General features: G+C 32.6%; 1 protein-coding gene across 1 annotated transcript in view; it reads left to right on the forward strand.

The window, feature by feature from the left end:
* Nucleotides 1–24,854, forward strand: part of LOC308639744 (uncharacterized protein) — a 121,393-nt gene that overhangs the window by 15,970 nt on the left and 80,569 nt on the right. Inside the window, exon 2 of the mRNA XM_081278038.1 lies at nt 23,264–24,279. Within this exon, the coding sequence (XP_081134164.1) occupies nt 23,264–24,279 (1,016 nt within the window). The remainder of the gene's footprint in view (nt 1–23,263; nt 24,280–24,854) is intronic.

Raw genomic sequence — 24,854 nt, forward strand, 5'->3', positions numbered from 1 at the left:
TTTGATTCCTTTCCCTCTAGGCTTTTAAAATTCTCTCCTTATTCTGTGTTTTGGGCAATTTTATTATAATGTGTCTTTGTGTTGATCTGTTATGATTTTGTACATTTGGCATCCTGTAGGCTTCTTGAATTTGGATTTCCCATTCATTCTTCCTATTTGGAAAGTTTTCTGGTATTATTTCATTGAATAGATTGTTCATTCCTTTGGTTTGGAACTCTAGGCCTTCCTCTATCCCAATAACTCTTAAATTTGGTCTTTTTATGCTATCCCATATTTTTTGAATATTCTGCTTGTGGTTTCTTCCTTTTTCACTGTGTAGTGTATGTTATTTTCAATATTATTTATTTTATCTTCATTGTCTGATGTCTCATCTTCTAAGTGGTCTACTCTGTTGGTGATGCTTTCATTTGAGCTTTTAATTTGGTTTGTTGTTTCTTTCATTTCAAGGATTTCTGTTTGGATTTTTTTTTCTTTAGAACCTCTATCTTCCTGTTGAGGTGATCTTTTGCATCCTGGATTTGATTATTTAGCTCCTTTTTGAGGTGATCTTTCACTGCCTGTATTTGTTCTCTTATATCTTCATTACTCCACAGAACATTTTAACCATGTAAATACTGAACTCTTTCACTATAATTTTTTCTGCTGTGGCTACCAATGATTCTAATGATGTGGTGTCTTGATTTGTTTGGTGGCACTTTGGGGGAGCTTTTTATGGCAACCAGGAAGCCCATTGTCCAAAATTTCTATTAAGTGGGCAGGCTTGGAGGTCACAGCACTGATGAAACATTGTGGTTATCTTCTTAGGTTCAGATTACTCTATCCCTGGTAGCTGGTGTCTGAAATCATGACTAAGACTGACGCAGTTTCTGTGCTTTGCATAGAGCCTTCACTAACATGGCATCACCGTAGTAACTAGGCAATCTTAACCCATATTTTTTGCACAGGAAGTTCCCAGCATTTGCAGGTGCACCACAGTCACACAAAAAAATCAAGACTCTAATCCAGATCACTGCACTCCACATCTCCTTTTCTATTTTTTAAGCACAAATGGTGTGCTGTTATTTGGATCTGTTGGATTTCTCCTCAGAATATGTAGCATCCTGTTGTTGTAATACAAATGAGAATTTGTAGAAAAGATATAATTCCAAGAGTGTACTGTACTGTATGTTTTAACATATTCCAGAGATTAAAACCATGTAAGTCCTCAAGTATTTGTTTAGCAAGCCATTGTGATCCACAAGATCTTTCCGATTTTCCTGAATACCTTAGATGTGACCTTGTGACTCCATAAAGTCTAGATTACCATGATTTCTCTGCCAAATACCATTAGATGATATTTAACTTTTTCCTAGTCCCACTGAGAAGCATTATACTTTGCTGCTATAACACAAACATATTTGTAGCTAGTCTGGGAGTGAAGCTGTTGTCTGAACTTGAGTGGTAAGCTTATTTCCTATATTTATGACCGTAGTTTCCAGGGCATTTCATTTACTTTCTATCTTATAATCTACCTGGTTTTGTAGGGCTTTGGAAGAATCATTAAGAAAGTGAATGCTTTTAGACAAGACTATGGCAGATATCATGGCAGAGATCACAACAGATATCAAAGTGGCTATTCCAAATATAAGACCAAGAGCATACCAGTGTCTTTCTAACTGGACATGACTCTGTTGTAAGACTTGAACTCTGGTCCATTCCACTGTCCTGTTTGTAAGCCTCTCAACCAGACTAAGCCTGATGTGCCTACTGCTGTGAGAGTCATGTGTCACTCAGCTGCAGTGTGACCCTCAGCATCACAACTCAAAAAAAATTAAAACAGATAACATGATTCAAACAATTTTTAAAATACTTTGTTTTAGTTGGAGTTGGACACAATACCTTTTTTTTAATGTGGTGCTGAGGATCTAACCCTGTTCCCTGCAAGTGCTAGGCAAGTGCTCTACTGCTGAGCCACAACCCCAGCCCCTGATTTAAACAATCTTGTAGGGTTCTATAATCTCCCCCTTTTTGTTTTAGTAATTGTAACTCAAGGGATAAGTGACCCCACTCTACAATGGCCTGGCCTTGAGGATTTTAAGAGATGCCAGTGCAGTAATCAATATGATATTGACTGCAAAATTGTCAAAAAAAAAACTTGTATAATCTGGAGCATTATCAGTCTTAATTTCTTGTGGATGGCCCAGCACTGCAAAAGTAGCCAAACAGTGGGAAATTACTTGATGTGTACTTTCTCCCATTCAAGCAGTAGCAAAAATGAAGTGAGAACAAATGTCAATATTAACATGGACATAGCACTCTTTAGCAAATTGAGGGATATGAGTTATATTTATCTACCACTAAGATTCTGACACAGCTTCTGTGCTTTGCACAGAGCCTTCATGGACATGGTATCACCATAGCAACTGGGCAATCTTGACCTATACTTGACTCATACTTTTTGCAAGGAAGTTCCCAGCATTTGCAGATGTATCACAGCCACAAGACAATCAAAGACTCTGATCCAGATCACAACCCTCCACACCTTATTTTGACTGTTAGGTGAGGTGATATTTTCCTGACAGCTCTTGTTGCTGGTTGATTTGGGCGTTGGAGGTGAAATTGTTTATTTCTCTCCTTGTATTCTAGATGTTTGTACCTGTCTTTCCAGAAATTCTAAGCAGACTTCTTATTTTCACTGATCCTGTAGTCATTTTCACTATTTCTGGACTGGATGGTGCCCAGGTTCAGATTTTACTAGAGTGTGCTCAATCTTTCAATACTAGAGGACAATCCAATCCAAGCTTTCCTTAAATCCATCCTTGGTGAATTGTTCAGAAAGAACCTGAAGAGTACCTAGAAATAGTAGACTTTTAACACAACCACATGGAGCTGGGATAGGCCCAGATACCTCATCCACAGTTACTAAGCTGTGACCAGGCACTTCAGTGTTCTACCTGGTTTTGTATGGAGTCACCATAAATGAACCAGCCACGGTCTTCTAAATGCAAATCAGCTGTATAACACCCTGAGCCCAAAGCCTGCCATAATAAATGCAATACTAAGGATAAGACTAATTTCCACACCACTACAGACTGCCTCTTTCTGAGATGGGTACATGGTCCAATATTGCAGCAACCAATGACAAGTTATGCTGACTGGAATAGAAATCCAATAGACTAATGCCTTGTGACTTCCCCTGACACTTGAGTTGTTTAAAGTCTCTGTTAGCAAGTAGACCTAGGAATAGGGGCTGCTACAATCTACCCAGTATCAGGTTTCACCACACAAGTGCTAAGTCCCAGAGCAAAGTCTTATGCTTACTGTCCTGTCCTACACCCAGCAAATGGGGTTTTGCACCATACTATCTATCCTGCTGAAAGTTCGGGAAGAGTTGGTGAAGGTGGTCTGTTAGCCACCTAGGCTGATGATTAATTGCATTGTACTTGAATCTCACAGCTATAATAAGGACCTTCACCAACTCAGAGGTACACTGGGCCCATACCACCACTGTTAGTTATGTAGGCCAAAACAGAAATTTATCTTACAGGAGCACAGGTCTCTTTGCATGAAGCTTGGATACTTCTAGAGCCTCACCTGCAAGCACTGGCCTGGCAGCAGCTGTACTGCCAGAGTGTGGGATATGGTATAGACAGTTCCTGGGCTACCAAGGCTAATTTCAAGTTCAGTAGCATCTGAATCCCACAGTTTGGGATACTTCACAGACTCAGGAGGAGGACATGTGTACCCCTAGTATAGAAATGTTGCAAAGCATATCTTGAAATCTGTCCCACACGTACACAGGTCTCCACCTGAAATTGGAACCAGTTTAGACACTCATTCTCCAATCTGCAGCCTATGTGCAGGGCTTTCAGTTTCTACTAGGTGCTGGGTCTCACCACAGAAGCCCTGGCACTGAGATCCTAGGTTAAAAAAAAAAAAAAAACTTATGCTAGCTTTTTTATCCTTCTCTCCAGTGGATGGAGTGATGTTTCATTTTTTACTACCTGAACATGGAGGACGGGTGGGAAAGCAGTGAGCTGACTGAACTAATGCAGTTCTCAGTATGTATATATTGTTCTTGTGGTGGGGGTTATGGGGCTTTTCCTAGCACTAGGATTCACTGCAGTGGGCCTGGAACTGTATTTAAAGTCTAAAGCCAGTTATTAATACTCTCTTTCTCCCCCAACCCAGAAATGTCTCTTCCTGGTGGGCTACCTGAGGTTGGGAGAGGAGTGACACAGGCAATTTTTTTCTTTCTGCCTCTTTAGTGTGTCTTTTTGTTTTGTTATATTAAGAACAGGCACTATGTTCTCCCACCTGACTTTCTTAATTTTATGGTTTAGATGTGGTATCCCCCAAAAGCTCACATGTGAAACAATGCAAGAAGGTTTGGAGGAGAAATAGTGGATTATTAACCTAATCAGTGAATCAATCTCTGATAGGATTAACTGGGTGGTGGCTGGAAGCAGTTGGAATGTGGCTGGAGGAAGTGGTTCATTAAGGGCGTGGCTATGGAGATATATTTTGTATATGGAGAGTGGAGACTGGCTTTCTGTGCTTTCTGATCATCATGTGAGCCATTTCCCTATGCCACACTCTTCCTGCAATGATGTTCTTCCTCACCTCCAGCCCAGAGGAATGGAGCTGCCCTTCTATGAACTAAGACCACTGAAACTGTGAGCCTCCACATAAACCTTTCCTTCCCTACAATTGTTCTGGTCAGGTCTGACAAAAACAGTTTTTGAGAAGGCAATTTGGTGCAGGAGTAGCTGTTCAACTTGGTGCATCTGCGGGAGACGAGAGAAATTACTGAAGGATTTAAGTTTCCATTTTTCTCTACCTCTTTTGACTCTATCTAATCTCTGTAATTTCTTTAAATTTCTTTTAGAAAGGTTAGCTTCAGAATTATACAAAATGATGTTTTTTAGTGTTAAGGCTATCCCAGGGCAAAACTAGGAGTGGAGTAGGCATCTTTCATGACTTTTTAAACATCATTTGAATTACTAAATGTGTACGGTTTTCACATTGCCCTATAGCCACCCAGATGGTAGGCAGACCCTTTGCTCACTCAGTGACTGTCTTTTTCCCATCCATGTAAAAATGTCAGATCTGTATCTTGTTCATTCAATTCCCTGCCCTCTGCCAAAGAATATTTCAGTAGTAATCAAACCCCAGTGAAACACCCAGAGAACTAACTACAGCAGAAAAGTTCATCCTAACACATAAAATGATTATGTTTGATAAGATGAAAATGCTAACTACCCTGATTTGATCATTACACATTGTATACAAGTACCAGATTACAATTGTACTCTATGTAAAAATACAAATATTGAATATCAGGTTAAAAAATAAAATAAGCTTTAAAAATATTACTGGGCCCCACCTATTTCTAGAGCTTCTTATTCAGTAGGACTGGAATGATGCTTGAAAATTTCTATTTCTAAGGAATCCCCAGGTAATGTTAATACAACAACACTTTGAGAATCACTGTTCATCTTTTCAGATGAATTCTCCATTTAAAAATATGTCTATTATAATATATATTATTATAAAGGAAAAGTTAAAATACTTTGGCATGTTAATAAAGAGAACCATGTTTACTAAGTAAGGCTTTTCATGCCTTTCAAATTATACCCTGTTATGTATTGCCCTATTTTCCTTCATATGAAGTTAACAAAAACTCTAATGTGTACCTTGAAATAGAAATAATAGTCCCTGAAAATCATGTGTTCATTTGGATCACCACTGTAGGGAAAATAAGAATTCCAGAGAGATCTTGATCTTTGATCTATGTATCTAAAAAACATAATCCAAAGTAACACTGAAAATCCTATAAGATTTGCTGTATCAAGAGCTCTTAAATTATGTAAGATTCATAGAGAAAGGAATGAGGTAGTAGGAGAAGTGAAACAAGTGACATTTATAATAATGACACTAACATTGGTAGGCATGAACGATGGGACAGATCTGGAGTTATCAAAGTCAACATGGAAACTGATATACTACAACATATAAGATGAGCTCTTGAAAACCAAGTTGAGAATGGCAATGATTAAACTCTTGGTGTACTTGTAATGCCAGAAACCTACAATAAGATAGGTTAACATAAACCTGAACATGGAGGGAATGAGTTTATATTAGTAGTAAAACTCTTAATTCTCCTTAACTTGCACCATTTATAATCTGGAGATTGAATATGTGTTATTATATATGGCTCACTTACATTTAAATTCAAAAATAATGTTATAACCTTATCAGCTAATCAAAAATTACTTAATAGCCATTCTCTCAATAGAAAAATTAACTAGATATAGCCTTGTCTTTGAGGAATTCAGTGTATGGTGAGTAAACATGCATCTCAGGCAAATGGATGACTGTCTCTGTGGTTATCACTTCTATATTAATAAACCATGGTCACCTTTATTCATCCCCCAGCTATACTATTAAGTTCACCTCATCCAGTAGTTTCAGCATGAGAAAAAATATATACATTCTTTATTAAAAATATATAGGGTTGTTTATTAAATTTAAGCTAACCTTGCTTTAATTGATTCCTTATTCAAAATGATTCGAGTACAAAAAGTAAACTAGAAAAATCCATTCACAGGTATGATTCTAACTTCACAATTAAGTTACTTTGTACTATATTAAGTGATACTTTATTATTATAAAATATTCACATGTAATTCTCATTCAGTGGTTTTAACTAAGTAGGAAAACATCAGGCAAAATTCTAGTACTTTCAACTATCAACCTATTTTCCACATTTGATTTACATAATTGTAATAATTTAAATTGCCATTAAAATTGATTAAATACTGAAGATGGGAAAATCTACAATGAACACTGTTATCTAAGGTCCAATGATATTAAAGTGGTCATTTGTTAATAAAGTTAATTATAACTTTACATCACTGTTCTCATTTGTCAGCATCTTTCAGGCAATATAATTTAAGCCACCAATGACATGTTTGAATGAAGACAAAATGCTATAAGAAACCAGATTGAGAAGCAAAATCTAGGAAATGTGATAATTATTATTAATTGCATCAGAGTTCCAGTGTTTAACTATTTGCTAGTAATAAATGAGGAATTTTATAAGCCACAAATATATTTAATAATTTTAATAAAAGATAAACTTGTCTTGTGAAGTAGCACTAAATGCATAAAATGAAAAGGGTGTTCCTTGTACTAGAATTTTAATTCATGGATTATATAATAAAAAGTTCCATCTAGAACATAGAAACATAGAAACTCCTAAAGATCTTCATATTCCTCCCCACATTTAAATTTGGATTACCTGCAAATGACCTTCTCAATAAAATTACTTTTACAAAGTAGCAAATAATTTTAATAGATACCATCTTCATTTTTTTTAATTACAGTGGCTGAATATGCTAAAGACTGAGAATATTAGAATGCATTCTAACTTTTTAAGGTGTCTTCAAAAATCTCACAGGAAATTTAACTTCTGTTTTTCATTTTCCTTGAAATATTTTTGCCTAGTTCCTGGCACAGAATAAATGATAATAAGGAAGTTTACCTCCAGATTAATAAATAATAAAGATCTTCAAAGCATATATTTTCAAGATTTTTACCTTTCTTCAGTCTGTTACACATGTAACAGAAACAAAAATAAGAATATAAATTGGGAATATGCTAATGTCAAAATAGAAGATTAAAATTACTTATATACACACATACCTATCTGATCAAAATACTTATTTTAAAATTATATAGTAAAGAATTTCAAAATTACATGGAAAACTGGCCATATGTTGAAAGGAATTATCTGTATTTTAGACTGCTTTATATCTTGTAAATTACTTCTCTGCATTTAAAATTTTTAAATTCTCATGATTACATAGCTTTATTGTTATTTCCATTGTACATATTTTATAATTTACATGTTATATAAAATCAAAAGACTTTTCATGAAAAGTAGTAAAGACAATCATGCAAGAGTGATCTACCTTGTTTATTGTCATTTTTCCCATATAACTAATCATGTATCAACTTTTATTCTATTTTCTGTTCATAATCCATAGCTAATTACTATTAGCACAAAACCTGGTCTTGAAATGATAGTGCTTAATCAATTATTATTGAGTGTGAACAGTTAACTTGAATGAATACACTTTTCAGTTTTGGGTATAATTTTACAGTAAATAGGCAGATATGAATAAAATCAGCTACAACAGCATTGTGAATGCATTAAGGAAAAATGACAGTTCAATATATGGAGCAATGTTGTAATTCTTTTCAAGTATTCACACTCATTTTTACTGGATTCCTATACTAAACATTTTGAATCATCCTGAAGAGATTTTAGGTTGCAGAATGCTGAAAGGAGTTCTGTTTAAAATAACTCTTCTTCTGTTCTAAAATGAACATAAAGACTTTATAATGAAGTTCCAATATATCTAGAACTGGATTTGAAACTTGGATGTTTATTGGCTGATTGTTATAATCAATCATATAATAGGTAATTTAAAGTACTTTACTGTTTACCAAATACATGCCAAGTATATCACCTTATCCTAACAGTTCTGAAAATTGGCTAATAATTTTCCATCTTAATAGCTAATGAAATTGAATTTAGAAGAATTCAATTATTCACCCAATTTCAGATAGCTTTACTGAATACCTTTCTTCAGCCTGTGTACAGAGAATCAGTATAGAGTTTCTGATTCTACAGAAAGATCACTTTGTTCTAAATGACGACTATCTTTCATGATACCTGTCTGTTCTCCTTACTGTGCTTTCATAACTTATGTAAAATTCACAGGGCAATACAGGCTATTTCTTAAACTTTAATGTGCACAACAGTTCCTGTGTGTGCTTTTTGACATTTCATATGGTTAATCCTCACTTCCATTGCTCCAGTATTTTGAATTAATTAACCTTTTTGGGGGGGCCAAAAATAATATGCATGTTGTCAAGAAATAGGTGATTTTGATGCTGTCAGTCGACAATTTGAGTAACACTAGTATGAGAGCATTATTTATGAACCTCTGCTGTAGTTTAAATATTATTTTCCTTCTCTCCTTTACCGCCTCACTAAAGACAACTTGCCATAGTTTATGAAAAATTAGAACAAAACAGAAATACATGCTCAATTTTGTTTTGATTCAGTGATTTTTCCCCATACACTATTTAATTTTTATAGCTCACTATCAAAGCTGAACTTAAAAATGTGTAAGCTGTTACTAATCTGGAAAATTAAATTAATCTTATTTATGAAGTTTTCCATTTTTCACTAACCAAATATAAACACAAAGTATTTCATAAGAGACATGAGGCACTGGATATGTTTTCCAAATCTGTCATAAGATATATAAATTTGTGAAAATTTAGCATAGATAAATAAAAACTTCTCTGCTACTTATATACTCTAAAATAACTAAGAGAATGCCTCTCATAAGTTTATCCTACATATAAAATGCTCACATATTATTTAGTTCATCCTTTTGGTAAGCATCTAAAATTGCCAGTGGATGTCAGTATGATGTTTCTTACTTAATGAATCCTGAAAAGATGAGATTTGTTTTTACTTTGCTTCTCTTAAGCTACTCCTTGCTCATGTTAAGAAACAGGAGGGCTGGGGTTGTGGCTCAGTGGCAGAACACTTGCCTAGCATGTGTGAGTCACTGGTTATGATTCTCAGCACTTTGAACCAATAAATAAAGTAAATATCCATTAACAACTAAAAAAATATTTAAAGAAAAAAGAAACAGGGGCTGAGGTTATGGCTCAGTGGTAGAGCACTTGCCTAGCATGTCTGAGGCACTGGGTTCATTTCTCAGCACCTCATATGAATAAATAAAATGAAAGAGACATATGAATAAATAAAATGAAAGAGACAAGTTTTATAGAATTATGGAACTAACTTCAATACTATAATTTTCATTCTTTTTGCCACACAAATATTTCAGCAATTGCCATGTCATCACTAAAGTTCTGTCAGCAGTAGACACAGTCTACTGACATTAGCATATATATATATTTTTTCAGAGTGATAGATATATATTGTACTCATAGAACAATATGCTAACCATTCTTAAAAGTTAGATGTTTAAGATTGTTTTACATCATAGTTGCCCAGTGTAAACTTTTGATAAAATTCATTTATTTGATGGACATTATTCAGTGATTGAGTTTGTAATCATTACTCTTTGACAAATCTTCCAGTCAGTTTGTGTTAAAGATCATTGTCTTTCTAGCTGAACACAAGTAGGGTTTTATTATTTGAATATGTTGATTGTTTACTGAATTTGAAAATGTCGCACTTACCTTTCAAAACTATTGCGCTGTGGTGTGGGTATAATGCCTCCTGTTATTCAAGATGTCACATTTACTCCTAAGAAATTAAAATTTTAAAGGCAGAGCTCATGAATAGGTTTTAATCATAGTGTTCTATCACAATCTCAATTTCCAAAATCATATTCTGTAATGTAAAGATTAAGAGCTGAATAACTTGAAATAGACTGCTGAATTTCCTTATTCATCTTTTCTTGGTTTTGTATGCACAATGAAACAAAAGTGAACAAAGTGAGAGCTGAAAAGCATTATATATATATATATATATATATATATATATATATATATATATATGTATATATATATATATGTATATATATATATGTATATATATATATACATATATATATATATATATACTTTTTGTCAGAGTAATAGATATATATTCTCATAGAACAATATGTTAAAAATATTAAGAGCTGAGAAATATAGATTTTAATCCTCTTTTGCTTTCCAAGAAGAGTGATTTTAGGTATAATAGGATTTCAACTCTGAGCATCAGTTTCTTCAAAATCAAGATAATTTTTAAGGTTCCTTCTAACAATTTAAACACAGAATAATGAAGGAGAATCTGATATTTTATGTAGCGTAGTCAGACAAGGTTTTTCTAATATTGCAGCATTTAAGCAGAGGACAGAAGGAAGAGATAGAGGAAATTATGGGCATGTTTTAGAATAGAATATTTCCAACAAGAATAAAATTGTGCAGATTTATGGTGAACTTTAAAATGTTTAGTATATTAAATTAATAATAAATATGTCTTAACATATGCTTGCTTATTCGTTTTTCTATACCTCCTTACACAATTTGATTTAAATCTACTGATAAGTTGATATCCACTCGAATTTGAAATGACACCTGCACAAAAATCCATAAAAAAGTAAATGTTATTGCATGATAATTACAAGACAAAATTTGATAGTTCAAAAGTGAATGTCTTTATTACCTTATGTGCATATATGACTACACAGCTGGTGTGATTTTACATCATGTTCAACCAGAAGAATGAGAAATTATACTCCACTTATGTATGATGTGTCAAAATGCATTTACTGTCATGTATAACTAATTAGAACAAATAAAAAGTGAATTTATTAATTAGTAATTTCTGAAAATAAAAACAAATTATATTGATAATATTATCAGTAGAGCACAGTTAAATACTAGCCCAAATCAAAAGATGGAGATGAAGTGTATATATATATATATATATATATATATATATATACACACATACATACATACATACAGTTAAATACTAGCCCAAATCAAAAGATGGAGATGAAGTGTGTGTGTGTGTGTGTGTATGTGTATATATATATATATATATATATATATATATATATATATATATATATATCAGTTAATGGATGCCATAATATTAAGTTTACAGATTTTATCAATAATATTTTAGGGAAACAGATATATATTATTCTCATATGACTAATGTTTCTCAGCTCTTTCTTTGTTCATTTTGTCTATCATTGTGCACACTAAACCAAACAAAGAGGAATAAGGAAATTCAGCAGTCTGACTATAATTACATGAAGGTTCTCTTCAATATCTCTGAACATCGCTTTGACAGATAATAACAATTTATTTTAAGTATTTATAAAGCAAAATTAAACTAACATTTACACATAATAAAACCACTATTTTCCACACAAAATTATTTTTTTTAAAATATGAATGGTTCTCTTTGATAGCCACATTTTTCTTAGGTTGAGGCATAATCTTTTACAAATAAAAATATTTCCAAGACTTTCCTTTAATAAAGGAATGGCAAACAAGAAAGAGTCAATATTGATCATATTTAAGTTAGTATTAGTGTTTATTGTAATTTTATCAATATGGCCACTGCAACAGAAAACAGGCATTATGTTCACATCTTCATTTTAGAGCCTGAAGGGGTAGTTGTTTCTTTTCTGATATTATAGACATAATGTCAGAAATAATTAAGAAGAATTGTTTTTGATTATCCAGTGTAAAAACAAATTATTGTGAAAATATTTCATATAGAAAATTATTATATCATGCCAAGATCAACTATCAGCATAGGGATTCAGACTGTGCCAGACTTTATGTGATAAATGCATACATATGTTCATATATAAAACCAAGAGTAAAATTGGCAAACACTTAAACTCTGGAAAATATGTGTGAATAAATGTGTGGGTTGTTTTAGTTATATTTTATAAACATGTATTTTTTTTTAGTTTTATAATGAATTTCAATACCTGCATCTAAAATCTGCATGAATTTTAATTTAAAATAAATTGATAAAATTTACAAGAACACTATAAACATATTTTCCATCACTTACCATGAATTCATATGCCATATATTTATGGCAAAAATGATAAATAATTAGTAATTTGTGACAATTCAGAAACTGATTAAGCTGAAAGTTAACTTGGGTATTTTCAAAAATGGTAATTCTTTTAAGTAAGTTTATATTGAAATAATATTACATGGGAAATAACCTATTGAGAGCAACTCTCCAAGTCTGAAACTGTCAATTACAAACTATATGCTTTTACAAACAATTAGGTTTAAAAATCTGATTTAAATTTCTTCTTAGAAAATTAGTAAAGTAGTGCTTAAATGCCCCCAATATGACATTTTTAGGTACATGAAAGCAAAATATAGGGAGACATAGTGTAATGAGCACTGGACTGAAAAGTCTTCCATTTTTGTCTTGTCATTGTCAACAAATAGCTTTCAGATCTTGAACACATTTAATTTACCTCAGTATTATTTGTTTTTCTTCATCTGTAAAATGAAAGTTTTTTGAAGAAATTAATTTTTCAAGGCCCCTTCTAACACTTTTTATGATCCAACAAATCTAATTAAGGTATTTATAGACAAGAGTCTGCAGTTGTAGCTCAGTGGTAGAGCATCTGTTCAGCACCATATAAAAATAAATAAGTAAAATAAAAGTATTGTGTTCATCTACAACTTAAATTTTTTAAGATTAAAAATGATATATATTGATGAAAATGAAAAATTAGGACTTCTCACTCATTCAGAATAATTTCTTGTAATCATTTCATTCCTGACCACAAGTACAAACATGAACTTCCGTTTTCCACTGTCTAATGGGTCTGGTACCTCATGATAGTTACCTTCTATTTTTTCAATATTACATGTACTGCTTTTCCACATAACTGTTAGTAATGTGATCACATCAAAGGGTAATACAAATTGATTAAAGTTTTGTACAACTCTTCCATTATGCTATAAGTAAACTGTTGTTATAGTGCTTTTGTTTAACAAGATGACCCATTCAACTTATGCAGAACTCAAGGACTACAATGAACATGAAACACTATCAATTTCAGTAATTGAATAATGATAATAGGACAGGTTTAAGATCACTATAACCCAACTCCAGTATAGAGGTTAATAGGAGGCAATCTGTTCATGGAGAATTTTTAAATATTACAATAGTTTTGCTTTGTCTTATTTTTATTTTAATAATTCTCATTCTCCAGGTTCAATAGCTTTATTTAAACACAGTAAAGATTAATAGATTCAATTATGAAATGTGACTTCAGGAATGGAAATTTCCAAAAAAACGTATGTCTAGACATTAGAAGGAGTTCTATAGACTTCCTGAATAATTTTCTTTATTCATGCATTAATAGTAGTCATAAATTACATTTCAAATATTTTATATTTTTGATGTTATACTTTGAAAGTGAACTTTTTTCTTTTGACTTAGACATTTACACCATATTGTATCATTCCTTAAAGAAAAAAAAACTTTATTTTATTTGTTTATTTTTATGTAGTGCTGAGGCTTGAACCCAGTACCTTGCACATGCTAGGCAAATGCTTTACCACTGAGCCACAACACCAGCTCCGCATCATTCCATTTTTAAAAATATATTTTGTCATGTGGTTGAATCATGATTGAAATTCTAGCAATATATCATAAGAATAACATTACCCATTGAGATACATTGGTGAGTACTTATTGTTAAAATATGTTAAAATGGTATTCATTTACATCTGATATCTACTTGGGTATTCTAGCTTCAGTTTTTATACCCTGACTGATTACATTCCAGGAGCAATTGATTTTTTTTTGTATCCATGAATTGTTTCTTTATTCCTTAGTAATCCAAAATGATATGGTATAACATAATAACATATGAATATATGATACATTTTTTTCTTTCTTTTTTTTTTCTTTTTTGTGGTACTTGGGATGGAACCCAGGGCCTTGTATTTGTTAGGCAAGAAGTACTCTACCACTACATTCCTAACGTTTCTGTTTTCTTTTTAATATTTTTATTTTTATTTTTAGTTATACATGACAGTAGGATTATTTTGGCAGAATATATATGTATAAAATAATAACTTAATCTGTTTATATCCCCACTCTCTGTTCATACACAATGTGGAATTACCCTGGTCATATATACAAATACAAGGCTAGGAAAGTTGTGTCCAATTAATTCTACTGTGTTTTCTATTCCTCTTCCTTCTCCCTTCCCTTCATTTCACTTTGTATAGTCCAGTGTATTTCTATTATTCCCTCCTCTGTCTCCATTCTTTTGGGTTAGCATACACAAATCAAAGAGAATATTCTCAACCTTTGGTTTTTTTTTAATTGGCTTATTGAACTTACATGATACTTTCCAGTTCCATCCATTTACCATTAAATAATTTCATACTTATTCATGGCTGGATAATATGCCATTGTGAATATATACAACAGTTTCTTTACCAATTCATCTGTTGAAAGACACCTAATTTATTTCCATAGCTTGGCTATTGTAGATTGAGCAGCTATAAACATGGATGTGGCTGTGTCACTGTCATATGCTGTTTTTAAGTCCTTTGGGTATAAACTGAGAAGTAGGATAACTGAGTCAAATGGTGGTTTCTTTCCAAGTTTTCTAAGGAATCGCCATACTGCTTCCATAGTGGTTGCACCAATTTGCAGTCCCACCAACGATGTATGAGCATACCTTTCTCCCCACATCCTCACCAACATTTATTGTTACTTGTATCCTTTGTAACTGCCATTCTGACTGGAGTGAGATGGAATCTAAGTGTAGTTTTGTATTTCTCTAATTGCTAGAGATGCTGAAAATTTTTTCATATATTTTTGACCATTTATATTTATTCTGTGAAGTGTTTTTATTCCATTCCTTTAACCATTTATTGATTAGGTTATTTATTTTTCTGGTGTTAAGTTTTTTTGTGTTCTTTGTATATCTTAGAAATTAATTCCTTATCTGAGGTACTGGTGATAAAGATTTTCTCCCAATCTATATGATCTCTGTATACATTCTTGATTGTTTGCTTGAGCATTTGAATCTTAATATATACCTCTCTAGTGACTGTACAAAAGAATATTACATATTTAATTAGTCCTGACAGCACTAGACAAGGTAGTTAAACATGCATAGAAATATGGAAATACTTATGTGCCATATGAGTATCATTGATTTGTAAAAATTAGAGTGCCTAGTAATTCATAGCAATGTTGTCTGTAGACAAGTATGTGGGGAAAAAATCACCTCCAAAGTCATCAGTCTTTATTGGATCCATAATCCTTTCCTTTTCAGTGCAAGTCACAATGGTATATGCACCTCAACTTAGAGTGACTTTTCACTTCTTGTTTTATGAAAGTCACTCTGTAATACTGGTTAATAATACAAACTCTGGAATTAAACTGGTGGATTTTCAATACCAGTTTAATCACTTATTAGCTTATGACCTTTGGCAAGTTACTTTTTACTATTCCATCCTTATTTTCTTTTCTTTAAAATAAGGATAATAATAATATCTACTTCATGGAGATACCATGGGGATTAAAAAAATAATATGTATAAGGCATTTAGAATAGTAACAGACCCATAGCAACCACTCATACATTTTATATATTATCAAATGTCTATTCTTCATCTTCCTCTTTCTTTACACAAAGAGAGCTTAAAGGAAAATTATATGTCTTTATTATATAAGATTGCTCTTTTGGAGTAATTGCTACCAGAACAACATGCCACAGTAGACAAGTATACATCAGAACAACACCAATTAAGCAATTGTTTTCCATAAGTGGATAACAACATAATGCATAACTATAAACCCAGAGAGAAGGGAAACTCAGAATGAACCCATGATCATATCATCAAGGTCTCTGGGAAAAATTTCTGAACAGGAGCATAGAGAGGTATAAGTCTATAGATCATAATGATTACAAGTAGTTGAGATGCCAGAGATCACAATTTATGGCAGCTTAATTAAGTAGTATTTGTGGCACTGCAGGACCATATGCATAAAGAAGTATGCAGAAAGGGAGTCTCAGGTTCTGGTTGGGTTGGGGGCCTCTCACTAGTTAATGGTTGATAGCTGAGCAAAGTGAGACTATCTGAAGTTTGCCCTACTCAGCAAAGATTTTAGATAGGTGATAAAAAGTATGCTAAATAAGTAAAGGAAAATATGTGAATGGATAATGAATATCAACAAACAAATGAAAACTAAATAAACCCAGTAGAAAGTCTAGCATTTTAAAAGTAAAATAGTGATTCAGCAGGTTCAGACAGGAAAATCATAATTTTGAGGTCAGCCTTGACAACTTAGTAAGACTCTGTCTCAAAAAAAAATTTTTTTAAAGGCTAGAGATGAAACTTTGTGGTAAAGTGTCCCTGAGTTTAATCCTCAGTATGAAAAAAATAAAATAAAATTACTATAATAAAAAAAATTCATTGGAATCATAAAAGCAGACTGGAAATGGAAGAAGAGTCAGTGGACCTGAGAATTTTTTTAATTATCCAACTTGAAGAGTGGAGGGAAAAGTAATTGAAGGAAAAAAAATGAACAGAGTTTCAGGGTCCAGAATGTAGGGCACAATATAAAACAATATGAAATATGTGTGACTGGAAATCCAACAGAAAAAGAGACTGACACTGGAGCAGAAAAAAGGATTTTTAAAAATAGACAAATAGTTATTAAATTTGATGAAAGACATGAACTTACACAATCCAGGAAGCCTATAAAAACTCAAGAAAATGTAAAGAAAACAATATATCCCTACACCATAGTTAAAATGATAGAAATAACAAAGAGAAAAAATTGAAAAACATCAGAAGCAGAAGATGTATTACATTCAGCAGGAATTGGTAAATATTTTAGATTTGTGGGCCACATATGATTTTCCTCAGGTTCATATTCCTTGTTTTTTAAATAACTCTTTTTAAAAATATAAAAATCATTCTTAGGGCATCTAAAAAGTGGGTCATGGGCCAGAGTTTTCTAACCTCTTACATAGAGGGATATTGGAACAAGAATTGTCATTGACTTCTTATCAGACAAAAAATGGAGACCAAAAGATATTGAATTGATGTCGTTAATGTATTGAAAGAAAAAAAAAACATACTGACTAACTAGAATTAAATATTTAGTAAAATATCCTTGAGGGCCTGGGGATGGGGGATGTAGATCAGTGGTAAAGTGTTTGTCTGGTATGTGGGAAGCCCTGAACTCAAGCCCCACCACTATCAAAAAATATCCTTCAGAAATGAAGATGAAATAAATTTTATGTTTGGTACTATCACCTCCCTTGTGTCTCCCACTTCACATTCTTTTTTGTTTAAGTATTTAATTCAAACTCCCTATATGGGTACTCAATATCATTTTGTTGTTCTCTAGCTGCTCAGGTGACATGAGTCAGGTTGAGTAAATAATCCTTCATCATGATTTACTCTCTCCATTTATATACCATGTTGCATGTATTCTCTTCATCATCAAACTTACTCTATAATATGCCATGTTGAGAGTATTAAAACAGAAGTTTTCATGGGGTTTGTTGGTTAACATTAATTGATAAGAAAAAACTAATATCTGAGGAAAATAACAATACTTATTGGTTCTGTCTGCTACATTGTGCCTCTTGAGAGAATTTTCTGTTTCTTTCATGAGTTTCTGGTGATAGTACGTTAAAAATTGTAAGACTGTGATTGTATGTATCTCAAGTACTCAAAGACATCTAAAGCAATCTTTTACTTCAACAGTTAACCAGGATTGTGTTAATTACTGTATGACTAAGTAACAGTGGTAATATTTTCAAATCAAGCAATTAAAACCACAATGAAGCATTCTCTCCACATGATTAATGGGATATTTGAATATAAACAAACCACATAAAAGCCTTCCACTCAGGTTTTGTTTTTGAAATTATTTTCCAAGTGTGATATTATTGTAATGGACATTACAATGGATTTATTTTTAAATTTAAATTTTTATGGGATGAGTAGATCTTTTTATAGTATCAATGAAAGGGACATATTTTTCTTTTTGCCAGTATTCTTACTTGGTCTTTTCATTTTTTTAACTTTTTAAAATTTGTTCTTTTTAAATATACATGACAGTAGAATGTATTTTGACATAACATACCTACATAGAGTATAATGTATCATTCTTGTGATTGTATATGCTATGAAGTAAGACTGGTTGTGCATTCATATATGAACATGGGAAAGTTATGTCAGATTCATTCTACTGTCTTTCCCATTTCTATCCCCTCCCATCCTCCCGCATCTACTCTGGTGAACCTCCTCTTCTGCCCCCACCTACTGTGAGTCAGCATCCACATGTCAAAGAACATTACGCCTTTGGTTTTTTGGAATTGGCTTATTTTGCTTAGCATGATATTTTCCAGCTCCATCCATTTACTTGCAATTGCCATAATTTCATTCTTCTTTAAGTCTGAGTAATACTTCATTGTGTATATATACTACATTTTCTTTATCAATTCATTTGTTGAAGGGCACCTAGGTTGGTTTCATAGCTTAGCTATTGTGAATTGAGCTTCTAATAACATTGATGTGGCTGCATCACTACAGTATGCTTATTTTATGTCTTTTGGGTATATGCCGATGTGTGGGATAATTGGGTCAAATGATGGTTCCATTTCAAGTTTTCTGAGGAATCTCCATACTGCTTTCCAGACTGGTTGCACCAATTTTCAGTTACACCAGCAATGTATAAGTGTACCTTTTCTGCCACATCCAAAGTTAATCAGAAGGGGCAAAGAAGGACATTTCATACTGCTTAAGGGAATTATACATCACCAAGACATAACAATCATAAATATTTATGCCACAAAAAATGAAGCACATACATACATCAAACAAACCCTTCTCAATTTCAAGAAGCAAATAGAACACAATACAATAATACTTGGTGACTTTCCAATACCTCTCTCACCACTGAATAGATCCTCCAAACAAAAATTAAATAAAATAGCTATAGAACTAAAAATATCCAATTAATAATTTAGGTTTGCTCTTTTTAGATAGGAATATTTTTTCATCAACTAAAAGCAGACTTGCAGAAAGATTTTTAAAAGTATAAAAAATTCCTTCTCCTAATTCTGGTGCTTCACATGCCTTTCTTATTCTTTTAGGCAATGACTATCACCAAAATTTATAAAAATATACACACATACAAAATATTATTCTATAACACTGTAAAATACCATTTAATTTATAACTAGTCTAATACTTCAACTATAACGTTATCTTTTTTTGTTTGGTTGTTTTTGTTTTTGTTGTGCAGTACTAGGGATTGTCTCGTCTTTTTAGTCTTCATTAATTTGGAGACTTTAATGATATTGACCTTACTGAAGAATCCAGGCCTTTTGCCTTTTAAAATGTCCAATAGTCTGGGATTACCTAATGAAAAGATTCAGGGAAACACTCTATTACTGAGCTATATCTCCAGCTCCTTAAATATTTTTATCTGATCTCATATAATTGGATAAACTTTGCACAAAAAGTCATTACTCTTTGGTTAGAAAGACTATGAAGGGAAGTTGTGATTGTTTTCATTTTTTATTACATTCTCTCTCTCTCTCTCTTCCCTTACCCCTCTCCTCATCTTCCCTGTTTCCTTCTACCCCTCATACATTATTTTTATTTTTTGCTGAATCTTTATTGAAAATAAATTGTAGACATCATGCCAAAATACTTCAGCAAGTATCTTCTAAGGTGTTGGGCACTCTCCTACATAGGGCCAATACTGTTATCCTTCCTAAAAAATAATAGTTATACAATTTTCAAATATATGATCTATTTTCAACTTATCACTTTTTCTTCTATAGGGTTTCTGTTTAATATAAAATCAAATAATGAAATAATTTGTTGTCATGTCCCTTTAGTCTCCTTTAATATGGAACAATATCTCTGACTTTCATGACATTGAACTTTTTGAATAATTCAGGCCATTTGCCATGTAAAATGTCCAACAGTCTGGGATTACATAACAAATGCATTCAGGCTAAATATTTTTAGCATGAATACTATGTAGATGATGATGTGTATTCCCAATTGCATCACTCCAGGAGGCACATCACATCAACTTGTTCTGTTATTGTTCTGATTACCTTGGCTAAAGATATACACTGTTCTCTCCATTGTAAAAGTAAATTTTCTTTTTTAATTAGTAATAGGTGGGATGATACTTCATGTTGATATAAATACCCCAGTTCACAACAACCTTTCACCCATTTGTTTTGGCATCTAGTGATGGTCCTTAACTGAATAAATATTACATTGGGAATTGTAAAATTTGCTTCTTTTTATACTTTGATTTGCAACTAAAATTTTTCTATAAGGCAAAGTTTTCCCTTTTCCTCAATGTATTTTTAATATGATAGAGTACTCATATATTCTTAAATTTTACTAAATGTTTTAAAGTTAATTACCATCACATCTTGGTGTTTTAATTATTCTAAATTTTAATAGTGGATGCCTTTTCAAAATAGTTCTTATACATTTTGATAGACCCAGTAGTCATTAGACATTTCTTTTTTGATACAATAAGCTGTCCTAGGATTACCTTGTTCTTTTTCAGTTACAGAGTTGTAATCAGCCATTGCTTCAACTGAACTTGGCTTCTGTTAATGTGGAATGGTATAAAGAAATCAAAATTTAGTCGATAAATATGCTCATTGCTACTATAGTATTATTTCTTGTAAGCTCCTTTTAGTAGACATACCTAGAAACTGTGAATGTGTGTATATTTGTGTTTAAATCATAGGTTCATACTGAACTCTATTATAAATTTAGTTTCACAGAATGCTTTATCATATGCTCTATTCCACACTTATTTCCCCATACCTACTATCAGATACCTGGCTCATAAAATTATCAAATAAAAATTACCAACATAAAATTGTAAAGTCTAAAATTAACACTAAATAGTTTCAGAATTATTAATCCAATGTCATTATTAATAATTCAACTGAGAAAAATTCAATATTTTTAATATATATATATATATATAAATTAAAGATGAATGCATAGATAGAATATAATCATAAAAATTGCTTCAGTTAGTAATTCTGTATGTTTATATTTTTATTTGATATACAACTACATTTACTGGTTTCTGTATTTAGTTTTGGTGTTTCCTTTTTCAATATTTTTATTTAATTATATTTTCAAAAGTAAAAGCTATGTGTATACTGAGAAGTAGTTTTAATATGACTCTCTTTGTCCTATAACTGTATGGAACTGAAACAAAAATAGAAACTGCCTGTTTGTTTCCATCAGACAAGTCTCAGATGAGACGATAGAGATGGAAGACTCAAAGGAGAAAAGGACCCATTAAGATACCGTATTATTCAAACCAGACTTTGAGAGAGCAAAGAGTCACTAAAATATTTAACATACATTATTTTATTCATCACAAATGCAAAACTAGTGCTCTTGTTAGCCAGCATGTCTGATCATCCTATCTAGGGAAAGTATGGAGAAAGATTTAGGGGGTAAGGAGTGGAGAAGAATATCAAGGGGCATTTAAAGAGAAGACTGAGATAATAAGATTTACTAAAGATGGCAGAGCTTGGGGATGTGGCACAGTGTTTATCTAGCACATGCAAGGCCTTGAGTTTGATCCTTAGAACTGCAAATAATAATAATAATAATAATAATAATAATAATAATAATAATAATAAATAATAAAGCAGAACAAAAAGAGAAAACCTGAGGATCACAATAATCTATGTTCCTAAGGCTATTACAAATACATTTATTTTAAAAATATAATCAAAGTTAATAAAATTATATTAATTTTTAAAAAAAGCTATGTGTATATTTCAAAAATCAAAATTATACAAAATGTTTACAAAGTATCAATTTCATCTCTATCACTCACACTTCATTACCACTCATTCTTGGAAATATCTGTCCTCAGTTAATTTCTGGATTTGCTTTTTTAGTTTATCTTTTGCAAATAAAAGCAAATACCCACATTATCACTAAAAGATACCTTGTTTTGAAGTGTTGTTTAGATGCTTGAGAAATAGATTGTGACATGACCAATTTTATATTTCAAAATTTTAAGCTCATGTCAGAACAGGTACCAAATGCTTAATAGCTATTTTCAGTTTTAAAAGACGTATGAATTTGAGCAGGGAGAAAGGATAGGAAAGGGAAGGATAATAGAATCAAATTGACCACACTATGTCATGTGTATGTATGAATCTATCACTATGAATATATCACAGTGAATTCATTTTTATGCATAACTATAATGTACTAATTGAAAAATAAATAGAAAGAAGACCAATAGAATAGAGGAGACGGATCAGGGTAAGGGATGGGGAAGGGGATAGTCCTAGGGTCTGAAATACAGCAAATTGTTATATTAATTTATGAATATGCCAAAATTAAATCCAAAATTATGCAGAACTATAATGCACTAATAAAAATTGTATGATTTCTTAACAGGAAAACCAAGATAAGCATGATTAGATGTTATTTTTCTTTACTCTCCAATTTAGTTGAATATTTTTAAAATTATTAAATAATTTAAACAATTTAAAAATGTAACCTCTACTCAGAGACTTCCTTACATATCTTAACATGTGTCTACAACCTTTCAGAATTTTAAAATTCTAACAGTCAACCCTTTGCTTTCATCTCTTTGTTTCCTACAGTTGCTTGACCGATATGATGGTGTTTTAAGAGCCGAAGGAGGATCTTTGGGAGAACCTATGGAGGAAGCAACTAGAAGATCTTCTGAGGAACCTGTCTGGAGAACAATGGAAGGATCTGCTAGGGCACCTGAAAGAGGACTTCTTGTGAGACCCAAAGAAAGCCCTGCTACAAGTCCTGCAATGGAATATTCTGAGAAACATGCTAGGGGACGTACCCTGAGTCCTACACGGGGATTTGCTGTGCATCTTGCAAGGGATCAGTCTGTGAGTCCTGCAAGGGGTCCTTCTCTGAATCCTACAATAGGCCACACTGAGAGACATGCAAGGGGACGTAGCATGAGTCCTATAAGGAAGCTTGCTGTGAATTCTGTAAGAGGCTGTGCTGTGAGTCCTGCAAAACAACATGACAAAAAGAGAAATGAAAAGGAAAGTGCTGTGAGTCCTACCAATCATCTTTCTGTAAGATCTTCAGGGGGATTTACTGTGAGTCCTGAAAGAGGCCATGCTGATAGACCTGCTAGGGGACGTGCCATGAGTCCTACAAGAGGACATGCTGTTAGTGCTGCAAGAGAGTTTTCTGTGAGACCTGTAAGCGGATGTGCAGTGAGTCCTGCAAGGCACCAATCTGTGAGCCCTTCAAGAGGTCATTCTGTGAGTTCTGCAAGAGGATGTGCTGAGAGGTACGCAAGGGGACATCCAAGAGAACATGCCATAACAAGGCATCCTGCAAGAGGTCATGCTGAGAGTCCTGCAAGAGTACATGCTGAGAGACATGGTATGAGACATATTATGAGTCCTGTAGGAGGATATGTTGAAAGACCAGCAAGGCGACATACTGTGAGTCCTTCAAGGAGAAATGCTACAAGTCCTACACAAGGACTTGCTATGGGACCAGCAAGAAGACCTCCTATGAGACCTGAAGGAGAATTTGTTCTGGGAGCTGCAGTGGAACTTACTGTGAAACCAGCAGAAGGATATGCTGAGGAAACATCTAGATCTACAAAAAAATCTACACAGTATGTGGTATTTTTTTTCTGTGTGTGTGTGTATCCTTTCATATACTAAGTTCCTATATATTATATAATTAAGACTGCATTTTTCATCAGGTCACTAAATGTGAGTCTAAAGACATGTAGGCATTATTTTAAAAATTTTCAAGAAAGGATTTCATATCTTGTGATTTTTCTAGAAAACATTTTCTCTTAGTAAAAGGGAACATGTTTTTTGTTGTTATTTTTAAGTGCTTTGCATTTATCCCCATCTTCCCTTCATAAGTGGATATGAAGATAATAAACAAAATACTGAATATTTCTATAACATTCTGAACTGTTGAAAATTGATACAGTTATCTTCCAGAAAGATAGATATAATTTCAATATGTCCCCCACCAAACACCAAATATAGAAAACATTTTTACCATCATTTTGAATAGTCAAGAGATGATAATGTTCTTAGGGTTAGAACACCCTAAGGCAATTTTTCAAAATATAATCCAACATTATCAACTTTGTTGGAAACAGTTTTCTCAGATACGTTGAGCACTGGCAACTTTAAGTTGCTTATACTCTAAAGAAAAGTTACCAATTTCTAG

The sequence above is a fragment of the Spermophilus citellus genome (assembly GCF_964194105.1).
Source record: "Spermophilus citellus genome assembly, chromosome: X".
Taxonomy (NCBI): Eukaryota; Metazoa; Chordata; class Mammalia; order Rodentia; family Sciuridae; genus Spermophilus; species Spermophilus citellus.